Source organism: Falco punctatus (genome assembly GCF_963210335.1).
Source record: "Falco punctatus genome assembly, chromosome: 6".
Taxonomy (NCBI): Eukaryota; Metazoa; Chordata; class Aves; order Falconiformes; family Falconidae; genus Falco; species Falco punctatus.
The window spans coordinates 7,042,340-7,069,583 of record NC_137585.1 but is presented as its reverse complement, the minus strand read 5'-3'; the positions used below and the strand labels follow the sequence as shown (position 1 = coordinate 7,069,583).

The following is a 27,244-nucleotide window of genomic DNA, read 5'->3' as shown; positions in this document are numbered from 1 at the left end:
CTTGTATAGTAGGCCATTTCAACAAAAGGAATCCTAGTTGTTTGCATCTATACAGAATGAATAAGAAAGCATATTTCGATGTAAATTCCAGAAACATGGTTTTCATTTGTTTATGGTGTCCTATTTTGGGAAATGAAACTTCAACACAAAAAAAAAAAAAAAAAAGAGCCCAAACTGTTAAGACTTAGTTGCAGTAAGACATTTTCATTTCTTTTCCATTACATACAGCTTTGCAATAGATACCTGCCTGAGTTCATTGCCTTTTTCAATCACAGCTACCAACTTTAGCAGGTATTTCCAAGAAGAGGGAAAGTATTGTTAGCTTTAGATTGCTTTGCATTTACATGAGCAGTAGCTTTTTACATGACATTTTCCAGAGAACTTTGCCTTGTCTGAAGTCAAAACATAGAAATCAGCCTCATACCTCTAACCACAGAGCATCAAACTAAAGATTATTGTCTTAAAACCCATATGTTTCCCTTTCTGGCTGCAATATCTGCATTAAGACAAATGAAATATGGAAATGACTGCTCCGCAGTTCTATAAAGTGCTCTTAGTTCTTGCTTTCAACTCTTGTCCTGCTTAATGGTTTTTCCTTCTATAAATTTCACCGATGCCATCATGCTTGACGTATTTGTCAAAGTCTTAGATTTCACAAAGATATCAGGTATATAATTTTTGATCCAATGTTAACTTGCACTGTGGAGTTGGTCTTGTCTAACATGTAGAAATCTTTCTGTTGTCTTCAGGTTGGAGGTCTCAGAGATTCTGTTGAATTGGCCAGGCAGGTTTCTTTTAATAATGGAAGAGAACTGTATATCCCCCTTTGCAGCAACAAGCATGTTAACTGCTGTCTAAAAGTATGGAAGGATTTGCATTGATGTGGCAATAAAAATAGTGTATAAAGTAACCTGAAAGTATGAACATGCAATTCTGTGCAGCTGTACTGTCTGTGGCGATAGTCAAATTTGGTGTGTATAAGAAATTTGTTAAAGGAAGTGACTGTAAACGATAGTTGGCTGGAGAGCAGCCCTGGTTAGCAAGGGGGAGCTATTCTATAGAGCTACACATTTCAAATAGATCATGTGAATCTCACTTGATTAAGTATTTCCACTGTATGTTTTTTGACCTACTCCATGTTGGAAGGCTTACTATTTTTCCTCTCAGATGACAACAGGGAAATTTATGGGGAGATTTGTGGAGAGCGGCATTCATTTGGCACATAGTCTTTAATGAATGCATTGGGCAGAGACCTCTTTCTAAGCTGTAATTTAGAGCCCAGATTCACAAACGTTTGAACTTAATTGCTGCTGGGGATGTTATGTTCCTCCCTCCAGGTTTGAGGAAATAGTTCACAAAACCTCCCAGTCAGAGAGAGGTGTTCATGTTTCCCTTGTTTATAACATGCCAATTAAAGCTTTTTTTTGTAATTTCAGCTACATTGTGAATGTAGCAACTGAGCCATGGTGCTTGAGGGACAGGCTGTGGGATGAAAACAGCCTTCTTGAAGCTGAATCAAATCACATAAATATAAGAAATTTTTTTTTCTTTGTCATATGGAATCTTCCCATTAAGGGCTATAGAAATAAGACAGTAATCTCACTAAGTTTATCCTCAGAGTGATGCTGCAGGGATAGATCTAGTGCTTTAGATTTGATTTGTGTTTTGCAAAATGAAGTCTTTGGAGTATTGTAGCTCCCAAATGCTTATAGTCTTTAAGATGACTATATGTTGTTTTTGAAAGGATTTTTTGGCTTGATGTTCCTTCAGGCTTTACTTTTAGTTTTTAATAAGGAGAGGTAGGTTGCAAAATCAGGATTTTAAATCACTGCTGTAAATCAGTTTCTGGTAATTTTGAGCCAGTTTGTAATGAAGGCAGGAATCAGCACCACAAGGCAGAATAACGGAGTCTTCCTAAAATTCTGTGAACATTTGAATGTGTAGTTTAGGTTAAGAGCCCATCCCAACCTCTCTTATAAGTTGACAACTTCTCTGGATTTGTCTTCTTAGTGCAACTTCCACTGAATGCCTAGGCTGGGTTTGGTACTTGCACAACTTAACTGAATTCTGTGGGGGGAAGCAATGTGGGTCGGGTGTTGCACTCTCTTTTGTAAGCTGTCTCCTCCTGCTCAGCACAGGACATTTAGTTCCCAGGGTTCGTAATGTGATTTAAAAGGGCTTTCATTTAAAGACATGACATGAAAACAAGATTACAGAAAAGTTAAAATGAGTACCTGAAAGAGAACATCCCAGAGGTGTTTCTCTTTTTGTGTACAGGAGGTGGCTGTTGGACATCTGGTATGCTTTGCTTTTGCTTTAGGCAAAGAAAGTTAGGCAGCTGACCTTACTACTGATGCAATAAGCACTTGTTTTCTAAAACTGAGCTACGGGACCTCCCATTTCCTTCTAGAAACCTTTCAGTTCTGTGATCTTTTTTCAGAGCTCCTATTCATTTTTTTTAATTTCTCTGCTGCTTTCAGCTGTGGAAGTGCTGTAGTTAATGAGAGCTTGGAAGCTCTCTGCAGACAGCAGGTCCTTTCAGAATGGTTCTGTCAAATGCCTGCCTTCCTTCACTTAGCTCCAGTCACCTGAGACAGGTAGGTCAGGAGCTGTACCCTGTGCTGACTAAACCTTGTGGTATGGAGGGCAGCCTGCTCCAGGGGCTGACCAGGGTTGGAAAGCTAAGGAAGAACTGACCCTGCGACCTCTCCATGTTGGTCTGCCTTTCTGACACTCAGAAGGGTAAGCAAGGTCTGACTTTTGTGACTAGCTTTCTGACGAAAGCATCTGGTTTTGAGTGAACTTGTTTTGCCCAGTTCTGTTTTCATCTGGGCCAAAAAAAAACCCCAAAAGAAAATCAGGAAAATGCTAAGACTCAAACTGTGGGATGTGCTCTGGTGGTTTACAGCTGTAGCTTCTCTCTATTCCCGTGCTACTGCTGTGATGGCAAAACCTAGTAAGAGTGCCCTGTCACATGTATCTATACATGTGCCCCCCTGTCATGGATTATAAAAAGAAATGTGACTGGTCAGGCATGCCTTCATCATTAGAAGTGGCCACTGTGCCACTAAGAATACTTGCACGATACCTTCACTTCAGGATATTCCTGAATCTTTCTGCTGGGTCTTTAGTGTTCAGAAATCTAATCCAAATGGTGTTGAAAGCATGGCTGTGCATGCAGTTCCTGGCGCTGGTTTCAGAGGAGTAGGGTGGTGCAACAGATCCAAAGCCCAAAGACACCGATGAGAAGGGAGAAGAAAACCATTTCAGAAAGTGTGGCAGAAATAGAGCTGGTTTAGTAGCAGATCAAATTATTCCCAAACAATTTTACAGACATTTAGTCTAGATTATTTTTTTCATGGGGAGGGTATGAGAAGAAGAGGTAGAAGGAAATTTCAAATTTAGAGCAATAGTTTAATTAAAGACATTATTATAGAGAGCTAGTTACAACTCATTTGAAATATATGCGAATGAGATTTTTTTCCTCGTTTTTTTTCTGATGAAAATAATGCTTTTCAGTTTTCTGTGTTTCAGACAGTGCTAACTATGATTGGTGTTTCCACTTGGCTCTCATTAACTTGGCTTTAACTGTTAGGTGGGCAGGATGTAAGAGAACATGGACCCCATTAAGAGAATAAATGGCTATGCAGCAGCTTTGTAGTTAAGAACTTTACGTCGTATTGTATAGGAACAAATCTTGCCATAGCCATAAATTCGTATTTTCATTAATGAAGTCAGCTAATTACAATGTTAATGCACTGTAGAAGGGATGCTATCTTTTTAGACAAGGTACTTCAAAAGGATTTTATTATTTTTGTTATAATTATTAAAGAGCCTGCCCCACGCTTCTTTAATTTTCCTTTTCTGGGAAAGTCCTGAAGTGTGATTCTTTGCTTCTCTTCATGAGCACAATGCAATCTCACTTTCCAATAAATATACTTATTTTTTCCTCCTTAGAAAACAACAGTAAAAAGAGCATTGCAATATTTGTTGGACAGTTCATGTCCTGCCCTACAGTAGTGTCCATGGACTTGGGGCTGTGGGTTTTTTTGTTTGGTTTTAATACAAACAGCACCTGCTGATGCCCTTTGTTTATAAAGGTTTAAAAATATAAAGGAGTCTTTATTGTTTAAAGCTTCAATACTACTGGTTTGAATTGCTTCACTGTAAAGGCGTCTGTGTTTTTGAGAAGGCAAATGACCGAAGTCCCTTGATCGAACAGTGGAAGAACAAGGCATGGATACCTAGGTGGCCTGGGAAGACTTTCTGCAAGCGGCCACCTATTGCTTGGATAGCTATTAGAAGACAGACAACGAGGCAGCTGGAGGCTAAGTTGCTCTTTTCAGTATGGATATCCATGGTGGTAACTTCCGTGGTGACGGTAGTCATCTTGGTAACCTTCCTGGTATCCCTGGTGATAGCTATGGTAACCATACCCACCATACTCATCATCTGGGCACTGCATGCCGAGGGATTGTTGAATTGTCATTTCCTGTCGCCGAAGCTGCATGGAATCAATCAGATCATACACGATCGCCATAGACCACATTGGAGAAGGATACCAGGATTTGACGTTTCCGTCTTTCCCAACTAGAAGCATGGAGAAATATTCTGGGCTAATTTGGAAATAATTTCGAATGTCTTTCACCAAATTAGCTGGGATATCTTCTCGGTCTACAGTAGAGCTTCCTAGAAAGTGATCACATGAAAACAGCATTGGTATTTTGTTTAGGCAATGATCATGGTTTGTAGGTAAGCGAGTTAGCAACGTGACATAGGATACAACCCAACAGTTGGCAACATTAAGATTCTTGCCATTTACAAGTTCAGGATTTCCTGGTTCTGAAATGAAACTGCTCCACTGTGAGCTAAAGATGTATTTTCAACAATTTGATTAGGTTTGGTAAACGTGTCTTAGGCTGAAGCTACTAGGGTGGCACACCTTTTTGTCACCCAACACACATGCACTTCTTTGGCTTGTATGCAGCTTGGCTCACTGGTTCACGTAATGCAGAAGGCATATGTGAGAAACAGTCACAGTGAAAGAAATCACAAGAATTGAAGTGTGATAGTGTGAAGAACTGCAGGATGAATTTGCTGGGTCATTTATGGCAGTACAGAGCCTCACTCTTGAACTGTCATGTGAGATATGGGATGTGGTAGGTAGTATGTCTACTATAAAAATACATGTTCTAGCACACATCTGGTGAACTGCAGGCTTATAAATGAGAAGTCAGTGCTGGGTAAATGAGTAGAAACTGTAAGGCAACTAGGATCAGTGGACACCTATACACGCACACACAGGTATACACACATGCATATGCACAGTCGGCTTGGCAGCTGGACTCTTACAAAGTGGCGTCCTGCCTTGCAAACTTGTTGAGGTTCTCTGAAGGAGGTCAGCAAGCAGGTGGCCAAGGGTGGTCTGGCTGGTACAAGCTGTGCGGATTTCCAGAAGGCTTCAAAAGGACCTTTGATAGCTTGGTTGAAAGGTGGGAGTGAATGATCGGTTCCTTGAGTGGAGGGAGGTCGCCAGTGAAGTTTGTGATTGGTAGTGCTGCGACTGGTGCTGTTCAGTGTATTTGTAAATGACGGACATAAGGAATGAGCAGGGAGGTGAGGAAGTGTTCTGAGAGTGTGGGGATACTCAGACTAGTAAGGGCAGGGGATGATTGTGAAGCATTGCAGAAAGCCCTTGTAAGACTGTGTGACTGGTTAATAAAATGATGGAAGAAATTATCTTCAGATTGAAGTAAAACGATGCACATGGTGAAAATTTTGCTAACTCCACATAAGAAAGATGGAGTCTGACCGTTACCACTTGGCAGTAAGATCTTAGGGCTATGAAAGAGAGTTTCATGAAAGGCTAGTTCAGTGCTCACTAATGGTCAAAAGCCAAAACAGATGTTATAAACCATGAGGAAAATAATAAAACCCAAAGCAGGGTATTATTACGCCACTATGGAAACCTATTGTTTGTGTGCATCTTGACCACTGCATGGAAGTCTGGTTCTCTCATCTCAAAAGAATATGGCAGCACTGGGGGAAAAGAGTCAGAAAGGCAACAAGGTTGGTCACAGGTTTGGAATAAACTCTGTGAGAAATGACCAAGCGAGCAGAGGCTGCAGTCTGTAAAATAAATGGGTTGGGGGGAGGTCTGCAGGATTGTGACTGTCACTGCAGGGATGGATAGGGATTAAGTCTTTACCTTTTTCCCCACACAAGAGATAAGTGGAATCAAACAAAGCTATAGGGGCCATGTTTGGGACAAATAAAAGGTACCTTGCGGATCTGTAGAGGTTCTCACAGGAGGACACATGCTAGAAGTTTACTTGCCTAATCTCCCGTTTTGAATTCACATTAATTGAAAAGAGGTCTGTTGATCGTAATAAATAGGAACTGTAGCCAAGGTCGTGAAGTCCTTCAGTGAAAAGTAAGCAGAGGCTGTAAGAGTTTTGATGGAAGAAGTACGATACCTGTTTCCTCTGTTGTTATTCTTCCTTAGGCATGGACTTAATGTTTATATGCGGTAGAAGGATAGGATACTTTCACGTACAGAGCAGTCAGAGTGGCGATGGGACAGATAAGCTCCTTCCTGCCTTTGTGCCTCCACTGATGGAGGCAGTTGTTGGGATTAGGTAGCCGAGGAACTTGTAGCATTTGAAATGTACCCTGACAGAGAGATCTCACAAGAGTAGCTACCTGAAAGTAGCCTGCTGGGATGCAAGTGGAATACTTAAAGGGGGCTTATAAGAAAGATGGAGAAAGCCTTTTTACCAGGGCCCATAGAGACAGGCCAAGGGGTAATGATTTTAAATTGAAAGAGGGTGAATTTAGATTAGATATAAGGATGAGGTTTTTTAGGATGAGGGTGATGCAACACAGGAACAGGTCATGCAGAGAAGTTGTGGATGCCCCATCCCTGGAAGTGTTCAAGTCCAGGCTGCACTGAGCAGCCTGATCAAGTGAAAGATGTCTCTGGCCCATGGAAGGGGAGCTGGACTTGATGAACTTTAAAAGGTCCTTTCCAGCTCAAACCATTCGATGAACATGAATTAGGGACCCATATAAGAGAGCCTGCTGAGTCTGTGTTCTGTTAGCCCTGCAGATGCAGACTCCTGAGCGTGTAAAAGGCTCAGACATCCCTTTGTCCTTGACAGCATGGCAGGCAGAGGAGTGTACCTGGGACTGTGTGTTTAGGTGGGAGATAAAGACATGAGATGACTTCCAGATGATATTCGGGCTTTTCTGTCCGGAAGAAGCTATATAATATTTAGCATAGGAACATCAAGAAAGCTTTTTGCATCCTGTTTCTTAAAAGAAACAAAACCAAAGAGAAAAACACAGTTATACTCAGCCCTCTAAAGAAATTACAGCAAAGAAACAGCACTATGTTATGCCCTTCATGCGAAGTACTGAAGAAACTGGGAACAGTCACTCACCATTAATTGGGTACAACTCTAAGACGCCTCCAATATCTTCTCCAAGTCCTAGCAATTTGAGGATAGTTATATGTCGCAGACCTGTGGAGGAAATGAAGGAGGGTTTGAGTCAGACCAGACCTTTCTGCTTGTTCTTGGGCAGATTTTAATCAGCCAGGTCTATGCATGCTAAATTAGGGCCCAGTCTCAACCAGCCCTCTAGGAGCAAGAGTCACTGGTTTCTATGGGGGCTTACATCACCTGTCCCAAACATGGGGATAAGCTAGTGTGTCAAGTAAACGTGGCATCAGTCGCATAAAAGCTGTTGCTAGTGTCCCAGGGATGACAGCACTTGGTGTGGTTCTGTAGCATAGGGATACAAGCGTCAGACACAGCAGTAAATTGCAGAGGCCATTCCCCAAATGCAGCATGTTTCTGCACTGCTTTGTTCACCAGTAAAGTTTTTACTTGTCGTACACAGAGCAAAGAAGTATTTAGAGGTCATATAACCTATCACAGTTAAACTCCAAATGACTGTGGGGAATAGCTTATGACAGGCGTTTGCTTCTTTCATTCGTTCTGGGCAGGGGCTTGGACTGTTGCCTCTGCTTTGGAGGCTGTCAAACCTTAGGGGCTGTCAAAACTGTTTGTGTAACATGAGTTCATGTTATCTACAAAATCTTTGATGTAACTCTTTTTACAGCTTGGGGGTAAGATGCCTGGAAACATATCACTTAGTTAAAACACTCATTGAGGACAGATGCTTTAGGAACTCACTGGATCTCCTTCAAGCTGTCCCTAACCAAGGGTGGAGACAATGAACTGTTTTGGTTACATTCAGTTCTTCAGAAAGCAATTTACAGTGGTCCGTGTCAGCTTACTTTGGTAGTTACCAAAGGAGATGACGCTGATGCTTGGAATGAAAGTCAAGTGATTATGAATAAACAGTGATACTGTGCAAATCTCCCTTCAGGCATAACTGAAATGTATTGAAATAGCAGCTTTTGAATGGGACTCATTTCATTCTGTTGCAGGAGTCTAGTCCCTGTATGGTATTTGCATTGCTCAGAAGCTAAGTTAAGGAGTAAGTCTCTCTGGGCTTTGTAATGGAAAGAGTAAAGTGTTTCTGGATCTTGCTCTTAATTGCCTCCTGGACAAGCCCATCTCTCTCCACTGACTATGTAGTTGGATCTTAAGTACCTAGTGAGGGGGATGGGAGGGCCCTTATTGGATTAAAGCCACTTCCATTAATATTTTTACAGGTATTGGCAATGAAGCAAGAAGGAAAAGAGAAAAATACCAATGCCCCATGCATCTCCTTGATACCTGGCCCATTTCCGAGCTGGGTCTTAGAGGATCTGCCCTTCCCAAAGCACTGTACAGGTGTCATTAATTTGTGCAGTAAGAACCCCCCCCCCCCCCCCCCCCCCCGATTTATATCCTGAAGTACAAGCCTGAAGAGAAGCTTTAGAGGCTTCTCTGCCTTACACAAATGATTGCAGGGAACACATTGTTTAGCTGTCTTAGCTGTCAGGGTGTGCTGTACTACCTGCTTAGCACAATCTTTTCCATTTGGGTTTGGAGTAGGTACAGCAAACTTTTCAGTTGTCAGACTTCTCAGACTGTCTAGGTTCAGACTTGAGCAAAGGAATCTATCGCATCACCAGGAAGGATGTGGGTTTGAGGAGCAAGAGTATAATTTCTTTTGGCTCACCAAAATTGCAGGCTTGTCCACTGAGAGCAGCAAGCTGCTGGGAATAAGCCCAGTCCTCATCACTGGGAGCAGATATCACCACCAGCCGCCTTCTCCATCGGAACCTGAAAAGAGAAGAGAGTGCGACAGGGCATGGTCGTGACACATAACTCGAGCCGTCTCAGCGCTTTTGTTTTCTGTAGGCTGAGATATGTCATACCTCTCACAACTTCTAAGTAACAGCTTGATGGGAGATCTTCCCAGTTCTATCCATCACTGGGAGAGGATAAAGCTTGTTTTGAATTTTACAACTCCAAAATGCTCAAAGAAACGTCTGCAGTTTTGCTGCTTCACCTAACCAACACTGCAAAGCTTGTGATCTTTGCTGAAAGCCCCCTTCAGTAGTTACAGCAACACTGAGAAGTGTATGTTCAAGCGAAGAAAGATTCCTGTAGAATTCCTCACTAGACATTTAGCTTTTACGTCATTCACCGCTGTTGGAACTACACAGTTATTTTGCAGTCCAAGGGCTGTCTGAGAATTAGGGTGTATCTTCATTTCAGACATAACTCATATTTCTGTGTAAATACTCACTGACCTCTTTTTCTTCTATACCACACTTGCTCGAAATACCTTTAACACGGTTTTAAATCTGAGCTTGTTTGTTAAGTATGTGGCTGTGTGAGCCTGTGCCTATTTAAGGCACGCGTGGGGCAATAAGATAAATCTTGGATATTTCTTTAATATGGGATGCCCCATCTAACCAGACTTTTGCACAAGGAGTACCTTCCATTGTTCTTTCAAGGAAAGGCAATGCCATAAACTTTTAAAAACTCTCACTATAGAGGGGTTTAATACTCTCCAAACAAGCTCTTTTTTTAAATAGATACTTCTTCACTAAACCTAAATAAATCAGATTTATAGGAATTTGCAAAGCTGCAGGGATATTTTTATAGCAGGAAATGATCTTTTAAATGGATGCAGATGTTACTCCGTTATAATAATAGCCTTCCTTTCTGCAGCACCATGTGAAGATCTCAAAATAAAGTCTAATGCAATGGGTCAGTTCTGTTCCACTTGAGGGAAGCAGAAAATATGGTGGGACTTGCTCAAAGTCATAGAAGAAGTTGCTGGAAGAGCAGGGGATGCTGATGTCTTTGTCTTGTTGACTGACTGATACTGTGTGGGTTTTTATCATTCAAAAAGTGAATCCTTGAAAAGCAAGGGTTTGGAGGACTCTAATTTTAATCTGGGCCAGGAGAAACAGCAAAGAGTCCTGGGCATGTATATACAGTTATGTGAATAGGAATGAGAAGCATTAAGCATCACATACATGATGTGAAGAAAAAGAGGGAAATCTTGTGGTGTTATACCGCAAAATGGGGAAAAAATAATCTTTGTGATATTTTGCACAGCAAAAGCCCCTGGCTACCTGTAAACAGTGACTGAAAATGTCATTTGGGTGAATTGGATCATACTTTGTCTAGGGCATAAATCAGCATGGAATCTTATCTGTGAGCTGCTTTAAGCTACTTTTAATTGCTTTCTGAGTTGTTTTTTATTTAGTATCTCCTTTATAGATGCACAGAGCTGAAAAGGGTTGAAAGCCACTCAAGCTGTTTATCCCCTGCCCCAGGCAATCCCTGTACTTGGTGTCCTTGTCTGGGGCTATGTCTTACTGAGAAATTAATTCACTCTTTCACAGCTGTTCGTTCACCATCACTAATGTACAGATTTATGCCTTATTTCTGACACCAGAAGCCACAGGCCAATACTTCTGTCCTGGCAAACTTGCCAGACCCTTCCCCCTGTGTGCATCCTTTCTTCCTCTTCTACCTATTTTGCATCCCATTTTTGTTTGTGAGCCCAGGGAGCAGCACAGCCAGTGTCTTAGTGTTACAGGGAGACTCCCCACCCCACCCACCCCCCCACCCCCCCGCCCCAAAACTCAAGGATACTCCTGATACATATGGCTTTTAAGCATCACCCAAGACAGCTCTGGCTCTCATGGTCCTCTTTCATTCAGCCATGCTGGTTAAGAACAATATTTGCCTTATTATTATTGACCTCCCCAATGAGCACACCACCAGGGAGATGATGCCAGGACTCTTGTTCAGCTAGGAAGATAATCTTGGACAAAGCTGGAATGAATTTTGCTGGGAATCTGCTCTGTTAATGTGGCTAGTGTAGTCCACCCAACGTTTAAAGCCTGATGCTTCTTTCACAGACAGCAAATATGTTCTGTGCACTGGCAGTTCTGTTTATAGATGCATCATTCTGCATTTTTCCTGCCTGTTTTTCTAAAGTATGTTTGTTACTAGGGCTGTTCCCAAGCAAAGAAGGATCTGGGGCCTGTCACTTCCCAGCATACAAGCTCTTTCTTGTGTTGGTCAGCAGTTTCCAAACTGTGGTTGTTCTTGGTGGTCTTGAGGATGAATCAGTGAGACCTAAACAGGAGGTGCTGGGGTGGGTGGGGTGGATCTTGTTAAAGGTTCTCTTTCTGTTGAAGTGGCCATCGAATTTTAAAATGTTTATGAATCAACAACCTATTCATTCACCTGTTGCTCCTTTCCTCCTCAAGTCATAATCCATCATGCCGCCTCCATTATTTTTATAGCCATCAGGCATTAACAATGTGTTCCCATGGATTCTGGCAGTAGGTGAGGAGGATGCGGTAGTAACAGGTAAAGCCTAGAGTAATGGGGTAGCCTTAATTTCATGTAGATTATCCTGTGACAGAGAGGGCTCTAGCTGCACAGCTCTTCTTTGGATCTGAATTCCCACAGTCCAGACATGTTTATTGCCTGGAATTTAGGTCTTGCAGGTAGAGCAGTAATGTGGCATATAGAGACTGTATAAACAGACCTGTATTTCTGCGGAAGGTCTCCCAAACATTTTGCAAGAGACATCTGCAAGACCTTTAATAATATGCATGACTAATACTGGCAAAGATCAACTGTTATCTCAAGCAGGATAAGAAGGAAGTTACAGAGAATTAATTACTGATTCGATCTATGTGGAAGGGATTAGAATGGGATTAATGAGATTGTGATGGTTGATGATTGAAACACATAAACACTGTGCTTCGTGCATTCAAAACACTGAGCTAACATCTGTGAATTAATCCTTATTTGCTCTTCTAATGCAAATTAGCATTATTATCTCCATGTCATGGTGGGGGGGGGGAACTGAGGTACAGAAAGTCAGTGTCCAAAGAATGTGCAGTCAGGAAACACAACATGCGTCCTGACTTCCAGTGCTCTGTACAAGGGTGCATTCAGCTAGGGCTACATCTCTGTATTTGCTTAACACTGTAAATAAAAAAATCACAGAAATAGTAGGATGGGTATTTTTCCAGTAAGAATAATTATTAGAACTAGCAGCAGAGAGGAACAGAAGGTAATACCTGGATAAGAAGCTCTCAAGGGATTGCTTCTTATCTTCTTTGCAGACAATGCCCTCTTTTTTCTGCCTTTCCATGTCTTTAATTCGTGACTGGAAGGTGTCGATCAAATCAAACACGGACTTCATTGCTATGGGTACTTCATAGTATTGCTGTTAAGAAAAAAGAACAGATGGATAAAAGGTTGCACGTGCTAGCAGTCTTCCTGCATGTATCACAGCACTGTAGGTTATACAGAGATTCAAGTATTCCTGTTTTCACACAGGTTACAAGGTCTAGAACAGATTAGAAAGCGTGGGAAATATTACTGGTTTTGCAGTCAAACTGCTTTTTGGAAGTGGCATGTTTTCATTATTTGCCTAATGTGTCAAGGCCAGGCCATTGCAGGCAACAAATTGTCATTATATTCTTTTGTAAGGCCATTCAGGTTGAGTATTGTCCATAGCAATGTGCTCCCATCCCACTGAGCGGCCAAACTGTGTGTTTTAGGATGCCAGGCACTACAATAAACCCCCAACAAGTGGGGAGTCTTGTTCCTATGGTGTCAGCTCACCATCCCAGCAGAAACCATAATTCCTGAAATCTCCTAACTGCAGAAAATTAAGGTAGCTACCTAATTCCTGAAAATTACCCTTACTATCCTTTTCTTGTCCTCCGGCAATGACCAAGTCCTGCATCAGTCTCTTATGTGCTTCACATGCAAGCCTGTAGTGTAATTTCCTAAAATTTTTCTCTTTTTTCATATTTTCCCAATGCCTTTTCTTTCAAAGAGTCGAAACCCTCACCTTGACTTTCATGTCAGTGTCCGTCAGCACCATGAAGAAGTCATTGTAGGTCATTCCGTACTCTTTCCTCAACTCACTGATGAGCTGCTGGTCCACAAGATCTTCATCCTCTATCACTTTCATGGGCTTTTCGTTATCTTAATGTGAGACAAAGGAATAGTCATGGAATCACACAGCACTCTGCCTTTAATTTCACCTTGAAAGAAAGGGGGGAATTAATTTCCCAGAAGCCCTTTTCCTGCTGCATAGGCAAGTAAAAAGCATCAGTATGGCGCTATGGCTTCTAACTGTCCGGTTTTCAATCCCAGTATTTTCTGAAAATCAGTCTATCCTAGGGAACGCGTCCTTTAGTATTCAACATTTCTACTTGCTTTTGAAAAATCTTGGTTGCCTTGCTCTTTCCTGGAAAGATCTGTTAGATTTTTCCAATATGCTTATACATGTACATGCATGTACTAATCATTTCACCAGCTCCTGAAATGCAGCCACTTCAGGAATAGAAAATAGAAACTGTTAAACAATTTAGGACAGGAGCTGGAAAGCACCATATCCAAATAAAACAGCATGGAGAATTTGGGTCAGTACAGCATAGCTAGAACAGCTTGAGGTTGGCCAGGACACTACCGTTAACATTGCCAGTCTTAAAAAATTACATGGGAGGTTTAGTGACTACAAGAAACCAGGAACTGTGTCATGAGTACTGCATGAGTACTCTTCAGCTCTCTCTGTAGCCTGCTGTGGCACTTCTCTTCCATCTGCTTGTTGATGCTCTTTTCCCATTCTAGCACACTGACAGGAAAAGAATTAATTTTGAGAAGGATTTGTACCTGCTCTCTGCTGTACCCTAAGAAAACATTCAGAAACAGTTGAGGAGAAAAAGACCTCTAAAGACAGAGATTTGAAGCATGTACAAGCCAAGCCCGTGGAGATGCTGAGGTTCCTTACTTCCCCTGGATCCAGGGTGTGTTAGGGCCAAATCCTGAAAGCATCCATGTCATCAGCTCAGCCTCAGCTGTAGCATCCAGCACTGCGCTATACAGCTGCAACGATGCTGGAACAGGCATCCGTATGCACGCGAGCCTGGAAAGCTAAAGACAGGCTGAATCACACAGAAAGTGAAATGTCACCTGGGCACCAAAGAGCTCTCTGCAAATGTTACTTGCTTATGCCCTATGACACCACTATAAATATTTATATCCTCACTTAGAAATCCCAGCCATGGCCCAAGTGACCTGCCTGCAATCAAACAGAGACGCGGCAGCTGATCAAGAGCTAGAATCCAGAGGTACAGCTTTCCAGTCCCCTGCTCCACCGTTATTCCTCAGCAAATAGAGATGAGTTTAATTGATCCAAGTTGAGCACACAGCAACAGAAAAGATTTGATTCATTATGCTATAAGACATTTTAAATAATTTTCTAAATATCCATACCCTTTAAGGACCAGACTGATCTGATTCAAATTTTGCAGTAGATCCAATCTGTATAATAGATTGTATGAAACTTCTGAATTAAAACTTTGGGAAGATGTCTGAATCAGAAGCTGAGCTTTACGTTTCAAACCCTGGATCCACTTCTTACAGAAAACAACCAACCAACCAACCAACCAGAAAATGTTATAATTTAGTCAAGCTATAGAGGTAATTTACATGATTTTACATGGTTATGTGTACCACAGTTGAAAGTCTTGTAAAGAATTATAGGCAATGTTATAAATTCTCCGTTGGTTGGGTTGCTGGAGGGGCTAATTGGTTATTCACTTCATAAAACATATGTAAATCATGTATCAGTGCTTCATAAGTGAGATTTATATGTCACTAATGGCAAGCGTGACCATTAAAACACAGACCAAAAATTCATACTTCTGCCTGCAAACAATACCCTACAAAAGGAAAGACTATCTCATTGGCCTATAGGGAGGTAGAATAATGCAAAAGATGCTACTGTGAAATGTGATGGAAAACAGCTGTATGGTGCGGTACCTCAGACCAACCGACCCATGGCTCTCCTGCTTTCAAAACATGTAAAGAAGAAAGTTAAATTACAAGAATGATACAGAAAAATGTTTCAGGGGAGGAAAAAAAAAAAGAAGCCACAAAGGCCAACCTGCCTTTCAAACTTGGAAGTGATTTCTGGGGAGAAAAAAAAAAAGAAGCTAATCTAATCACCTCTTTCCAATTCACTACTCATCCCTGACCTCCACCTCATAAAGGACATCTGGGATCGGCACGAAGAATGATGGGAGCTGAGACTGTCTGCTGCTACCTGCAAAGTCCTCGCTCTCTTTGCTCTTTCTAAAAAGGTCACTGAAAGAGTGTGGAAGCTTTTCTCCATGCATCTTTAGCAGCTAGACAGGCTGGGGAGGTGAGTTACTCTTTAGAAATAATTCAAATCGGGTTGCAAAGAAGTTCAGCATCTTCTTGTAGCAGTCCAGTGGCCTACTAGCCTAGGTGTTGGCTGTGATTGTAAGGCAGGCGGCATGGGGCTGGTGTTCCGCTGACTAAAGCCCTGTTCCCGTGAGCTGGGGAAAACGGACCCCATGGCTAACTCAGGGTGAAGAGAAGACCTCTGCAGTGACACTTGGCTTTTGTGTCGTTTCACTGGGAAACTGGGAAATGCTTCTTGGTTTCGGTATGATCTTGACCAAACGGTGTTAATGAGCTCTCTTTCACTCCCTACTTCTAAATGTGTGAAATTTCAAGAGAAAAGTCTTTTCTGTGGACTTTTCTGTTGTTGTCATTTGTATTTCAGTCCCGGGATGCAGCACTACAAGGGGACCTCATCATGCTGAGTGCTAAGGCTTCTTGGGACAGCATAAATATTGTGAACAAAATGTTTCTTAGGAGCTTTTGCTGCCTCTGCTTCTGAGTGAGAAGGAGCCGTGAAGAGGTTGGAAGGGTTGAGAGAAGGGGAGGTAGAATAGAAGGATGTCTGTATTATTCAAAATTTTTAAAAAAGCTCAGGATTTGGTGTTTTTGGCAAAAATGTAAGGTGAACTTCATGTAAAGCTTAACTCACACCCTTCAAAGTCTCCTGCTTTTCTTCAACAAGTTAATTCCTGCTGTGAGAATTCAGCTGTTACATACACTTGTGTGGTTTGGGGAAAGTTTGGGTGTAAATTAAGTTTGGAACAGGCTGAAAGAGTATGGTCTATGTCAGAGTCAATGCCTGTTTATTAGCCAGACCAGAGCTAAATATAGTCCTAAACTGTCCACTGACAGGCAGATAGATCTAGGTACACAAAAGGTGACCTTGAGTAACCTTGGCGTGATGTGGAAAATCCTGCACCGCTCCAGATTTGTCAGGGAGGTGCACAAATGGACAGTCTGGCAGGGTTTGTGACTCACTGTCATTCGGGGACACGAGGCTCCTGGTCCCCCCTAGGTGCTGTCCCTCCGAGCGTAGCACAACTGGAAGCCGGACAGAAAGCTGTGATGTTCTGGCCTGTTGTATGCCAGACCTGAAATACCCTGGAGGTGGTGGGATCCTCAGCTTTCTGTTCCATCACGCATCTCTTCTCAAGGTCTGGTAAAGCCAGATAAACTTCCAGAGGAAAGATGCTGTGGACTTATAAGCAAAACTAGCAGCTTTTATACTATTTCTTTGCCTTTGTCCAGCACAGCGTTCACTGTGCTGTTCATCTGTAGACACAGCCAGCAGTGAGTTTGTTTACGTGATTCAAAAGTGCTTTGCTGGACTGGGACCTGAAGTCTTTGTCCAAACCCTACCGTGACAAAAGGAAAGCTTCTCACTGGCTTTGCTGGGTGCTTCCCCAGGACCTGAACAGTGATACCAGTTGTTTCAAAGCTGCCTAAGAGAGATGGATGCCCAGTGTCACCCGTCTACATGGGAATGCTGTATGTAAAGAAGGTGGTACTAAATATGGGTGAACGCGCTACTTTGCAAGTCCTGCGTAATCTGCTTTATAGTGCCTCCAAAATCTCTGTCTTCAATAAGATAAACCTCTTTACAGGAGTCAGCAATAAGCAGTCGCACTGATGGGCATCTTGCTTTACAAGTACTGAGAGGGGACAGGACTTCAAATGGTAAACCTCTTCATATCGGGTACGCTGGTGCAAATTTGTAAGGTTGTCTGTAGCTAGAGGCTGTTGTTGAAATCTTCTGAATTAATATGTTTACCATTACGGAGGGAAAAATAGGTCTGGACCTCCCCTTACTAGTGAAGGAGAATATTCACTATGTGAACATACCAAAATCAGCTCTTAAAGCTTAGGAAAGTAGATCCTGGGAAGGAAAGGAACTCTCAGCAAGGGGCCTAACTAGCATGCTTCTCTCTGTCTTGGGTTTAGCCATTGAATCCCCTGAAAGATGAAGATTTTTCCATGACCTTATGAGGAGTGTGAAGGCTTGAGGAAATGTTATATGGCAGAGTGGGGAGATAATGGTGTTGAACTTCAAAGTAGGATTAACTTGGGCCAAGTTTTGAATATAATCTCATACAGTTCCCTTCAGAGTTTCCAGCCCCCTGTCTCCTCCCCTCCATGACAACAGCCAGTTTCTTTAAACAGTGTTTAAATTGTGCTAGCCAATATCTAGCCATCCATGGCTGATGCCTTGCAAAAACCAAGGGCGGGGGGGGGGGCGGGCATTGTGTTAGGGCAGCCATTTAGTTAGACAGCCAAGTTGGTACTCAAAATATTGGTAGAGCTGAGCCTAATTTCCTTTTTCTGCCCCATGCCCTCATCACATTTTTTCTGCCTTTTCACTGTTTCACTGTTTTGCTGGCTTTAAGAATTCCCACAAAGAAAGCTGAAGGTGCTCAAGTTACAGCACTGGAAACCTAAACATGGAAAATACCAGAGACACTTCTGTAAATACAAAAGTTAGTAGCATGGAAGGAGGAGGGATGGGTTCAAAAGTGCAACTGGACCACTACAAATAATCTCGCTTAGATCTTGACCCAAGTTGGGGAGATTTCTCCCTTTGCTGTTTGTATTGTGCCCATGAGATGGAAAAAGATTATTAAAAAAAAAAAAAAAAAAAAAGAACCTAGCTGGAAGTGGTCAATTTTCATGCTGCTGTTGTTCATGGTGCCAAAAATTGTAATGACTGATATCTTCCTCGTTGCCATCTTGCAGAAGCTCTCCAGATATTCGTCTCGCTGCTGTACATACATGGTGTTGTCCGCCTTGGGGGTTGTGATCAGCTGGTTGGTGGCAGAGACAAAAGAGCTTGTTTAGTGTAAAGAATGAAGCAGATGAGTATTTTACTGAAGGAGAACTAGTCACTGTCTGTGAACTGGGCTTTCTTTTCCATAGAGCTGTTGACAGCTCTGTAGCCTTATTCTATTAATCTGTGTTTGGAGTGTACCTTTAGGCCCAGGTCTGACCCAAAGGTGTCCAACCAGCCACAGGAAAACCTTTGGAAGCACAGCCAGCTGGTGGCACCGGCTCCTCCGCTGCCTCTCCATAGTGCTGGCAGAAGAAATGGCACTAGGTTTTACGGAAAACCATGTACTTTCCTATTATCCCTTGCCCTGCCAGTCCCACCAGATCTCCCTCACAGCCTCCAGCGGTGCTATGAATCTAGGAATCCCCCTACTCACTCATGGTGGAAGCACTGGGAACATGGCAGCAGCTCTGGCCTCATCCCATGGTCCAGGCAGGGCTCCCCGTGGCTTTTTAACTGTCATGGGGTGAGTACAGCCGGGGCTACCTGAATACTTACGTAACTGATGGGCATATTGCTATGAATTGCTAAGGCCACTGTGACCTCATCTGAAAGCTGCTGATTTAGCTTTTCTTTGTTCTAAGCCTCTTTGATGTCTTATGGGACTTCTGTTTGCTGGGAAGGCATGGCTATGGGGGAAGAGCAGGAGGAGGAACAATTACATCAACAAAAGTATAAAAACCTCTACAGAGTACTTATTTCAAAGCCTCCTAACAATTGCAGAGATTTAACTTTTAAAAAGTTTAAGGCACACAGCTTAGGTCCTCCATTTGCAAATATTCCAGGGAAGGTGTGTGTGTAACCACATGCAGCGGTCCCGTGCAGCAGTTCCCAGCAGAAGCTGGAGAAGAATGCCGCAGCTCTAGTGATGTACTCATTCTAACTGCCAGCACTGAACTGCAATCAAGCACCTGCCACCGATCCCCCAAACACAAAAGATTTGTAATCTGGATCCAAATTTTATGGCTTAAGGTCATAAACAATCACCGGAATCCTTTACTTGCAAACTTACGCTTTATTCTGGAACAAGTGTGATCATCTAGCTGCCGCCTTATGTTTGTATGACCCGGAGGCTAATTTTTATGATATACCCCTTATAAATCCAGTTCATCAATGTACTGAAATGTAAGAGGCATTTCTGGGCTTGTGAGATCTGACTGTCATTTATGCAGAGGCCCCCTGGCATGACTGCAGTGGTGGGACATGCAGGTGAATGAGAGTCGGACACAAAGAGGATTTGATTTCTGGGCCGTAACATGTAACACATTGCTTTTAAATTGCATAGAAAAGCTTCCAATGAAAAAAGGATCATGACAAGGATTTGAGGACTGAGATCAAAACCAGACCATTGGTTTGTATTGTCCTCCTAGTTTTGGAGGCCATAAACAGGAACGCACAGTCAAGTCTGAATTTGATCCACTTCATCAAACCTTATAGAACATTTAAGAGGCAAAGCAAGCTTCAAAGCTCTGTGCCAGGACTGTTTTAATCCAGGCAGGATAGACATTGTATCTGCCTGTATTCGCATCCACGTGTGTGTATGTACACATGCATATATGTGCACGTGGGTTATATATGAACTGTCAATCAGCATTTCATCACCACAGAGAAATGAACAAAAACCCCAAACTCACTAAACTAAGATTCCTCACCATTAGTGAGACAGCAATAAAAGCCCCCTATACAGAGGTGAGGCTGAAAGCCCATGCATTTTTTTTTTGGTTTCTGCAGTTAGATCCTCCATTTCTCATTAATTGAATTTAACCCAGAACAGCCTTCAGAATTCTGGATGATTGAAATTCACACTGAAATCAGCAATCTGAAATCCTGAATGACATGTAGGACTTAGAAACCCCATGTCCCTCTCAAAAGACTTTTGGGAGAGGATTGGAACCATGTCCTTGGGAGCCAGTCTGTTAAAGCGGCCGAAGGACGAAGAATAGCAAAGCCGTGTGGAGTAACTTGGGTCGCGCCGCTTCTGCAGCAGCGTGGGCTGATTCTCTAGGGTGGGAGTTTGAAGACTCATGAATGACCGAATTCGTCTAGCTGGAAGGACTGACCCTAAGGGAACGGAACAGTTTGATGGGAAGGGATGCAAATAGGCACATGTGTGGATATAAAGAAGCTTGAGAAGTTCTTTGTTTTCCACATGTACCATGCGGGGCAAAGAGTAGAGTTCAGCCACCGCTTTTACTGATGAGCAAATCAAATCTATTCTCCAAGAAACTTCAGAGCAAGCAGGCTGATGATAGTATTAGAAACTGGAAAAGTGGAGTGCAGCATGGCATAATCATTTGCCTTCAGTGAGTTTTGGCCTGAAAACCTGGGATTGTGTAACTCTTTTTTTTCTTGGAGATCCAGCTGAGAAGTGGCCTAGTATCAGAAGGTTCAAATTTCAGGCCATCCTTAAAGTTGCCACGACTGTGTTGGTGTAATGAATTAGCAGCCTGACATCTGTGAGCTTTGCTTTGGACACTTTTTGTAGATTTATTTTTATTTGTCCTGATGCTACACATATGCTTGGAAGCCACAACGTTGAGATGTATGACCGAATTTCAAAGATCCCAAATTTCTGTACAGTTTCTCTCTCAGACCTTTGATTTGTCTAAGTATTAGTTAACAAGTAACTAATAGGTGTTGTTTGCAAAATTCAGTCAAGTTCAGATTTTTCAAATATCTGGCTTTTCTCCACTTCAACATGTTGGCGAACACAAGTCTGCTAGCTCTGCAAAGCCCCTACAGCTGGAAGAATGGGGAGGGGGAGAAGAAAGTTGCCTTCTGCTCAGGTCTGTGAATCATCAGCAGAGCGATTAATTAAATTCTAATGATTAAAATCTTAGCTTGGCATCTTAGCTATCCGATTTGGAATATGGGGCATGAAAGTCAAAGCTATGTTTGTGACACTGACTGTTGGACAATAACTGTGAAACAAGCCAGCTTGCAGTGGAATAATTGCAAGAAACCAGCTCCCACAATTATACTTTTAAAGAACTGTTTTTCAAAGTGTACCTTTCAGGGTATGTGCCATCTGCCAGAAAAAACATTTGTACTACAGCTAAAACTGTTTCCTGTCCCAGGTGAAGTGGTTTTTTTAGATAAGTAGTTGGAAAAACATACAACACTATTAAACCCTGGGACAAGTAACTCCAGACCGTGCTGAGTTTCTCAGGCTTGAAAACTTACCATAGTGTAATAGTTTCATAAAAACAGCAGGAGAAAAAAACAAACCAAAATAAAAGTTTGCACAGGATCTCTGAAGATGCCTAGGAGATTTGAATGCCAAATTCCCATCAGAAAGGATAGCAAATGTAACAACCCTACCTCAGGGCATCTGGTCTTATGCGCCTTTGTGCACATCCTCAGTCGGACATGCCCTCGTACTGCCAAGCCACCTGGCTTGCTCCCAGTTTGAGGACACCAGCACCAATATAAAACAGGTGTGCCAGCTGGCAGGACGTGCTGGGCATCAACATGTGATAACATTGGCAAGTACCCCAAAGCGATGAATGGATGCAAGCCACATTGGAACCTCATTTTGCCAATCATTACTATACAGATCCTGGCATCTACATATCCCCTGGCAAAAAAAAAAATAATCTGACGGCTATATGGTGGCTCGTGGAAGTGACTGGGAAGAGGTTGTAGCCTAATTTCTGGCTGATTGATGTGCATACTGAATGTAAGATTTCCAACACAAGGCTGCAAAACCTTCCCTGTTGTAAGTGATTGTTTGGGTCTAGAATGTTTACCTCTTAAACAGAAGCACCAAAAAAGAATAACACAAAGCCACTGTAAACTTTCTGTTCCGCATATTCCTACTAGGAGGGAGATAGGACTTCATTTAGGTAATAAGATTCAGATGAATGAGTTACTTACAATGAGCCGCCTTTTGCCTTCAAAATATTCCAGGAGGTCAGTCACCAATTTCCTCGGAGGCTGTAGGAAAGGCTTCTTGTTGGGCTTGGGGAAATCCTCATTCTCAGTCCTACTCCCCTTCTTGTTCTTCTTGCTACGGTCTTTGTCCTGCTTGCCCTTTTTCTCAGCTTTGTCCTTCTTGGACTGCTTCTCACTCTTCTGAAGCTTTTCAGGTCTGTCCTTCTTCTTCTTCTTCTCAGGTTTATCCATTCGCTCATGCTTCTTTGATTCTTTTCCTTTCTTTGGGGGAATATTTACTGCTGCAAACTCTTCCTCTAAATGGGAACTAGCAGGCTTGCTTGGGTCGTATTTATCTTCATATTCATTGCTCAGTATCTTTTCTTGGGCCTTCTTTTTTGGTGGTTTATTCTTAGTTGGTTTGTGTTGCCCTGGTGTGACATTGAGGTCCCTATGGTTATAGTCCTTCCTGTCTGTTTGGTTATCTTTAAATCTACCCACATTTGCCTTTGTGTAGTGCACGGAGGGAGCTGTCGGGACTTCTGTGAAGCTGTCATAGCGGGCAGCTTTGCTTGGTTTCCGTGTGGCCGCCGGGTGTTTCTCTGAGTGGCTGCGCTGCCGGTCCCTGCGGTTTGCCTTCCACACAGGAGAATAGAAGTCCTCAGAGGCTGTGACTCGTGGCGTGGTGGCATCGGGGGCTACTGGCAGCCTGTGGTACTCTGTGGTGGAATGTGACTTGGTGGTCCAGGTCCTCTGCGTGGTGGGGAGGGGTGTAGTTGTCGTCATAGAACGGCTTGCTGTGGTCACCGCGCGGGTTGTGGCGCGCGTGGTTGTGGTGGTGGGAGGGAGGGTAGTGGTCCTTACTGTAGGCAGGGGAGTAGCCACGGTGGTTGTCATTGGTTTTCTCACTGTTTTGGTCCTCGTTGGCTGATTATTGTTCTTCCTTGGCTCGTCCTTCCTTGCTGACACCTGGACGTGGCCACCACCACCAGGGGTAGGCTGGATGCTGCCCCCGTTGTTGCCTTCCTCAACCACTTGTCCCTCCACCCCAGCTGCTTTGCAAGTCTGGATGAAGCCCTTCTGCCTCATCTTCTCAATTTTTCTGATGGGGCTCTGATCAATGACTTCATACATGGCTTCTAGCCTGACTGGGTAAGGGTACCTTTCCTCCACCTGCAGAGTTTTCTTCAACAGCACCATGCCAAATTTCCCTTTCTCCAGTTTCAGAAAGCTCATGAGCTTAGGGATGAGAGCAGGATCTAATGGCTGCTCCAGGATTTTTCCTTCATTGGTTATCCTTCTGACTTTTCCCCCTTCCTCCCCTTCTTCATGGAACAACATGATCTGCTGGATGTGCCTCTCAGCCAGTTCGCAGTAAACATCATTTTTCAGCAGGCTCATCATGAGCCGGTAGTAGCCCTCAGAGGCGTGGGGTGCAGAAATGACCCACACCCGATTTTTCCCAGCAAAGCTGGCCAGGACATTGGGGGAACTTGACCCTGAAGGGAAACGTACCGCTCGTGACTGCGAGGCAGAGGATATCCCTTCGTCCTTAATCATCTCGGACTTGGTGTATTTGGCTGCAGCTGTGAGTCTCTGTACCCATCTCGTTCTGGTCCCCATGCCCCTGGCCTGGGAACGCGCTTCCCCTTGCAGGAGATTGGCAGGTGTCTTTGGAGGTGCTGAAGAATACCTCTTGGTGACGGGGTGTTGGGGATTTGGGCTCGAACTCCTCAGGGATGCTCCAGACCTTCTCAGGAGGCTGCTTGGAGTCCTGTAAGCCGGGGGCACTTTCCTAACTCCGTGGCTCCCTCTCCCTGCTAGCCTCCCTGTCGTCTCAGAGCCACACACTAGCCACGCTGCCCACAGCAGGGCTAAGCTGAGAGCTGGCCTCCAGTTCATTGTGCAATCTGCTTGAGGGAAAGAGGAGAAAAAGTAGGATGTTAACAGTATAATAGTACCTTGCACAAGCGATAATAAAAGTCAAAGCACAGGCTGGCTAGTGTTTGTGATTTAAAAGTGCTGATTACACCTGATTCCTGCCCTGGTGGCTTGGTATGGTTTACAGTTATTTTTGGAAAGGCACAAAATGGATCATTTAATGCAAAAATGAGATCATCCATCTGTAACATGGCTCTGTCTATCCAAAAGGACACAGTGATCTGCATCCTTCTCTCTCTGTCTCTCTCACGCTCTCACATACACACATGCAAACATGCACAGGGAAAGGGTCCAGTATGCAGAACAGAAAGCCAAGAACTGGACTTGAGACTTACACTCCCAGGGAAGTTCTCCTTCCAGAGATGAGGTTTCACGTCTTTTTCCTTTAAAAGGAGACCAATGCCATACAGCTTTGCTGCTGCCCGGTGATTTATCTTTACGCAGCCCAACAGGTCCCAGAGCCTGTCCGTCTGCCCGTGTAACTTTTAACTTTCTTTCTTCTTCACCTTCTTGACAAGCGTGATGAGGTTAGCGGAAATTTCCTTTGGGATCTCTGCTTCTCCATTTACCTGCAGGTCTGGCTTTTTACTGTACTGGTTACCCACACAGGCACGGATTTCATTTAAGAAAAGGGAACTCCCAGCTGCTCCAAGTCTCTCTCTTTTAAACTTCCCAAGCCTCCTTTTCACTCCTTGCTTCCTCCGTCCCGTTTAGCTCCTTTGTTTCCAGGGACGAAAGCATTAATATATTTTCCAGGCTGAAGAAAAACACAGGAATGTGATGCTGGGGGAGAAAAAAAAAAAAAAAAAAAAAAAGAAGGACGTTTCCCTTTCCCCTTTCACCACACTTCAACAAAAGCAAATTGTAAAAGATTCGTCTTTTCTTCTTTCCTTTCGTGGCTGGCCACAGTCCCAGAAGTGTCAGGGTAACCCCAGCCCTGCTCCGAAACAGCCTCAGACAACGGTGGCCACTGGAAATGGGGGAAACTTCGCTCAGGATTTAACAGCTCAGCAGAACCCGCCTCCTCCCCACTCAACAGGACAGGGGAGGGAGGAGGAGGAGGAAGGCTCTGGGGGCTGAAACGCTGCACAGCATCACAGAGCACTTCAGAGAGGGTGACTCCAGCCTTAACTCTTTCCTTCACACGTCCCAGCTCCCTGGCGCTCCCCAAGCTCCTCGCTCTCTTTCCTCCCGTTGAACAGACGCCGCCTGGCTGAAAAGCAGTCCTGTGCAAAGTGGGTTTCCCCATCCGTGTCAGTAACAGCTCCAGTATTTCAGAGTTATTGGGTTTTAACCCCATTATTTCTGCCTCCCGTTTGCCCTTTCCTTGTTTGTTTTTCTTTCTGGGAGTTCTCCAGAGAAATCCAATTTCTCTTCACTTTCCAACCGATTTCTTTGGCAGGTCTTCATGTATGTCGGTATATTGTTTTCTGCAAACATCATATGGGCATGGCTGTTTGTTAATTTGCACTTTTTAAAGAGATCACAATGTTTATGTTGTTATTGTACTAAAATTAGAATCGTATGTATTTCCCTTGAATGTGCACTAGCAGTGAAAAAAAGAAGAAAAAAGGTGCAAAAATCCCTACAGAGGCATAGGTAAGGACAAGGTCACATCCTTTGCTCTCCCTTCATGGTGTAAATGACACCATTCTGTTGAGCTGATGTAAACGGGCACAGCTATGCTGCCAGCACCTGGTCTTTAGCCAATTCACACCGCCTTCAGTGTGTCATGCACCTTCAGTGTAAAACACCACTTCATTGTAGGTGATGGATAACACTCATAAACATCCAAGACCTTAATATTACTCTTACTATTTTCCAATATTTCACTTATTTACAAAGATGCTGTTGCGTTTCTGTGATAACATGCTGGATTTGACCTCAGTTGTCTTGGGGGGGAGGGGAGGTTTACTTTCTATTTCCCTTGAAGTTAATGTTTCAAGGATAAAAAGCTTTCTTTTCTTTCTCTCTTTCCTCATTTGCTTCATTTTTACTTTAAGTTGTCCAGTGCACTGATCAACATTAGTAGTGGTTTTGTTAATATGTGTCCGCAGTTTGCAATTCTGTGGCTGGTGGTTTGCCCTGGAGGTAGGGGAGGATGCTGAATGCCTGTGCTCACATGAACGTGAGTGCAAAAATGCTCAGCTTCTCCCAGAATATCACATCCTGCATCCGCTGGGAGGTAGGAGGACTGTACCTCACAAGGATCACAAAACTGGAGTTCTGCGGAGCAAGGGTGAGTAACATTTTCCACTTAAATTAGTGGCCGGTCTGCTAGTTTATTAATCTTGACAAGAAAAAAAAAAGTCTCTAAACATTACACTGTTTCACTGTGACATTTTAAAGAAACTATAATTCAAATTGAGGTTTTCATTTCAATGTTTCCTCCAGCTTTATTACAAAGTTCAAAAAAGAAGTGAGCCTACAAAGCTGAAGCCAAGTATTTAATTTGGGGTAAATTACTTAAAAAAAACCCAAAACCCCCAAAAACCCACAACCAACAAACAACCAACAAAAAACTAAATTACCTCCATTTTCTTGGGTTTTGTGATAATTTGAAACCACAGAGGCAAAACATCACTTATCTGCATGAATGAAGCCAAGGAAAACACACTCAGCACATGACAGCAAAGGAACAGATTTCCATATTTGTTCTGCTGCCTATCCCATCCAATTACAGATAAGCTAAAGAATTTCTGTGAGGACTTTGCTTTGCTCTCCCAACCTGATTAAAAAACTAGCATGCTACAGAATCCATCTTAAACATATCAAAGGGTTGCAGATCAGTGAAGATGATGGATTGTAAGGCAGCTGTATGGAGGGTCTAGCGTGCGAGGGAGCCGCAGGGGTTATTCTCAAGGCTGATGTTTGTTAGTATCTTTATTTGAGGTGAGGAATAAGCTTGAAATGACTGCTGGAAATATTTGGCATCAGAATT

General features: G+C 43.1%; 1 protein-coding gene across 2 annotated transcripts; it reads right to left on the bottom strand.

Moving 5' to 3' along the window:
* Positions 1-184: 184 nt before the first annotated feature.
* Positions 185-25,311, bottom strand: CCDC80 (coiled-coil domain containing 80). Of its 2 annotated transcripts, none has more exons than XM_080393598.1 (8): positions 24,639-25,311; positions 22,366-24,272; positions 18,310-18,466; positions 13,303-13,439; positions 12,521-12,669; positions 9,136-9,239; positions 7,443-7,523; positions 185-4,689 (listed from the first exon to the last, which is right to left on the bottom strand). In XM_080393598.1, exons 2-8 carry the CDS (start codon positions 24,262-24,264, stop codon positions 4,343-4,345), a joined length of 2,874 nt encoding a protein of 957 aa, XP_080249724.1. In that variant the 5' UTR covers positions 24,265-24,272; positions 24,639-25,311; the 3' UTR covers positions 185-4,342. The 2 variants fall into 2 exon arrangements, with proteins under 2 accessions (XP_080249724.1, XP_080249723.1); XM_080393597.1 differs by having other exon boundaries at positions 22,366-24,275; positions 24,639-25,310.
* Positions 25,312-27,244: the final 1,933 nt, after the last annotated feature.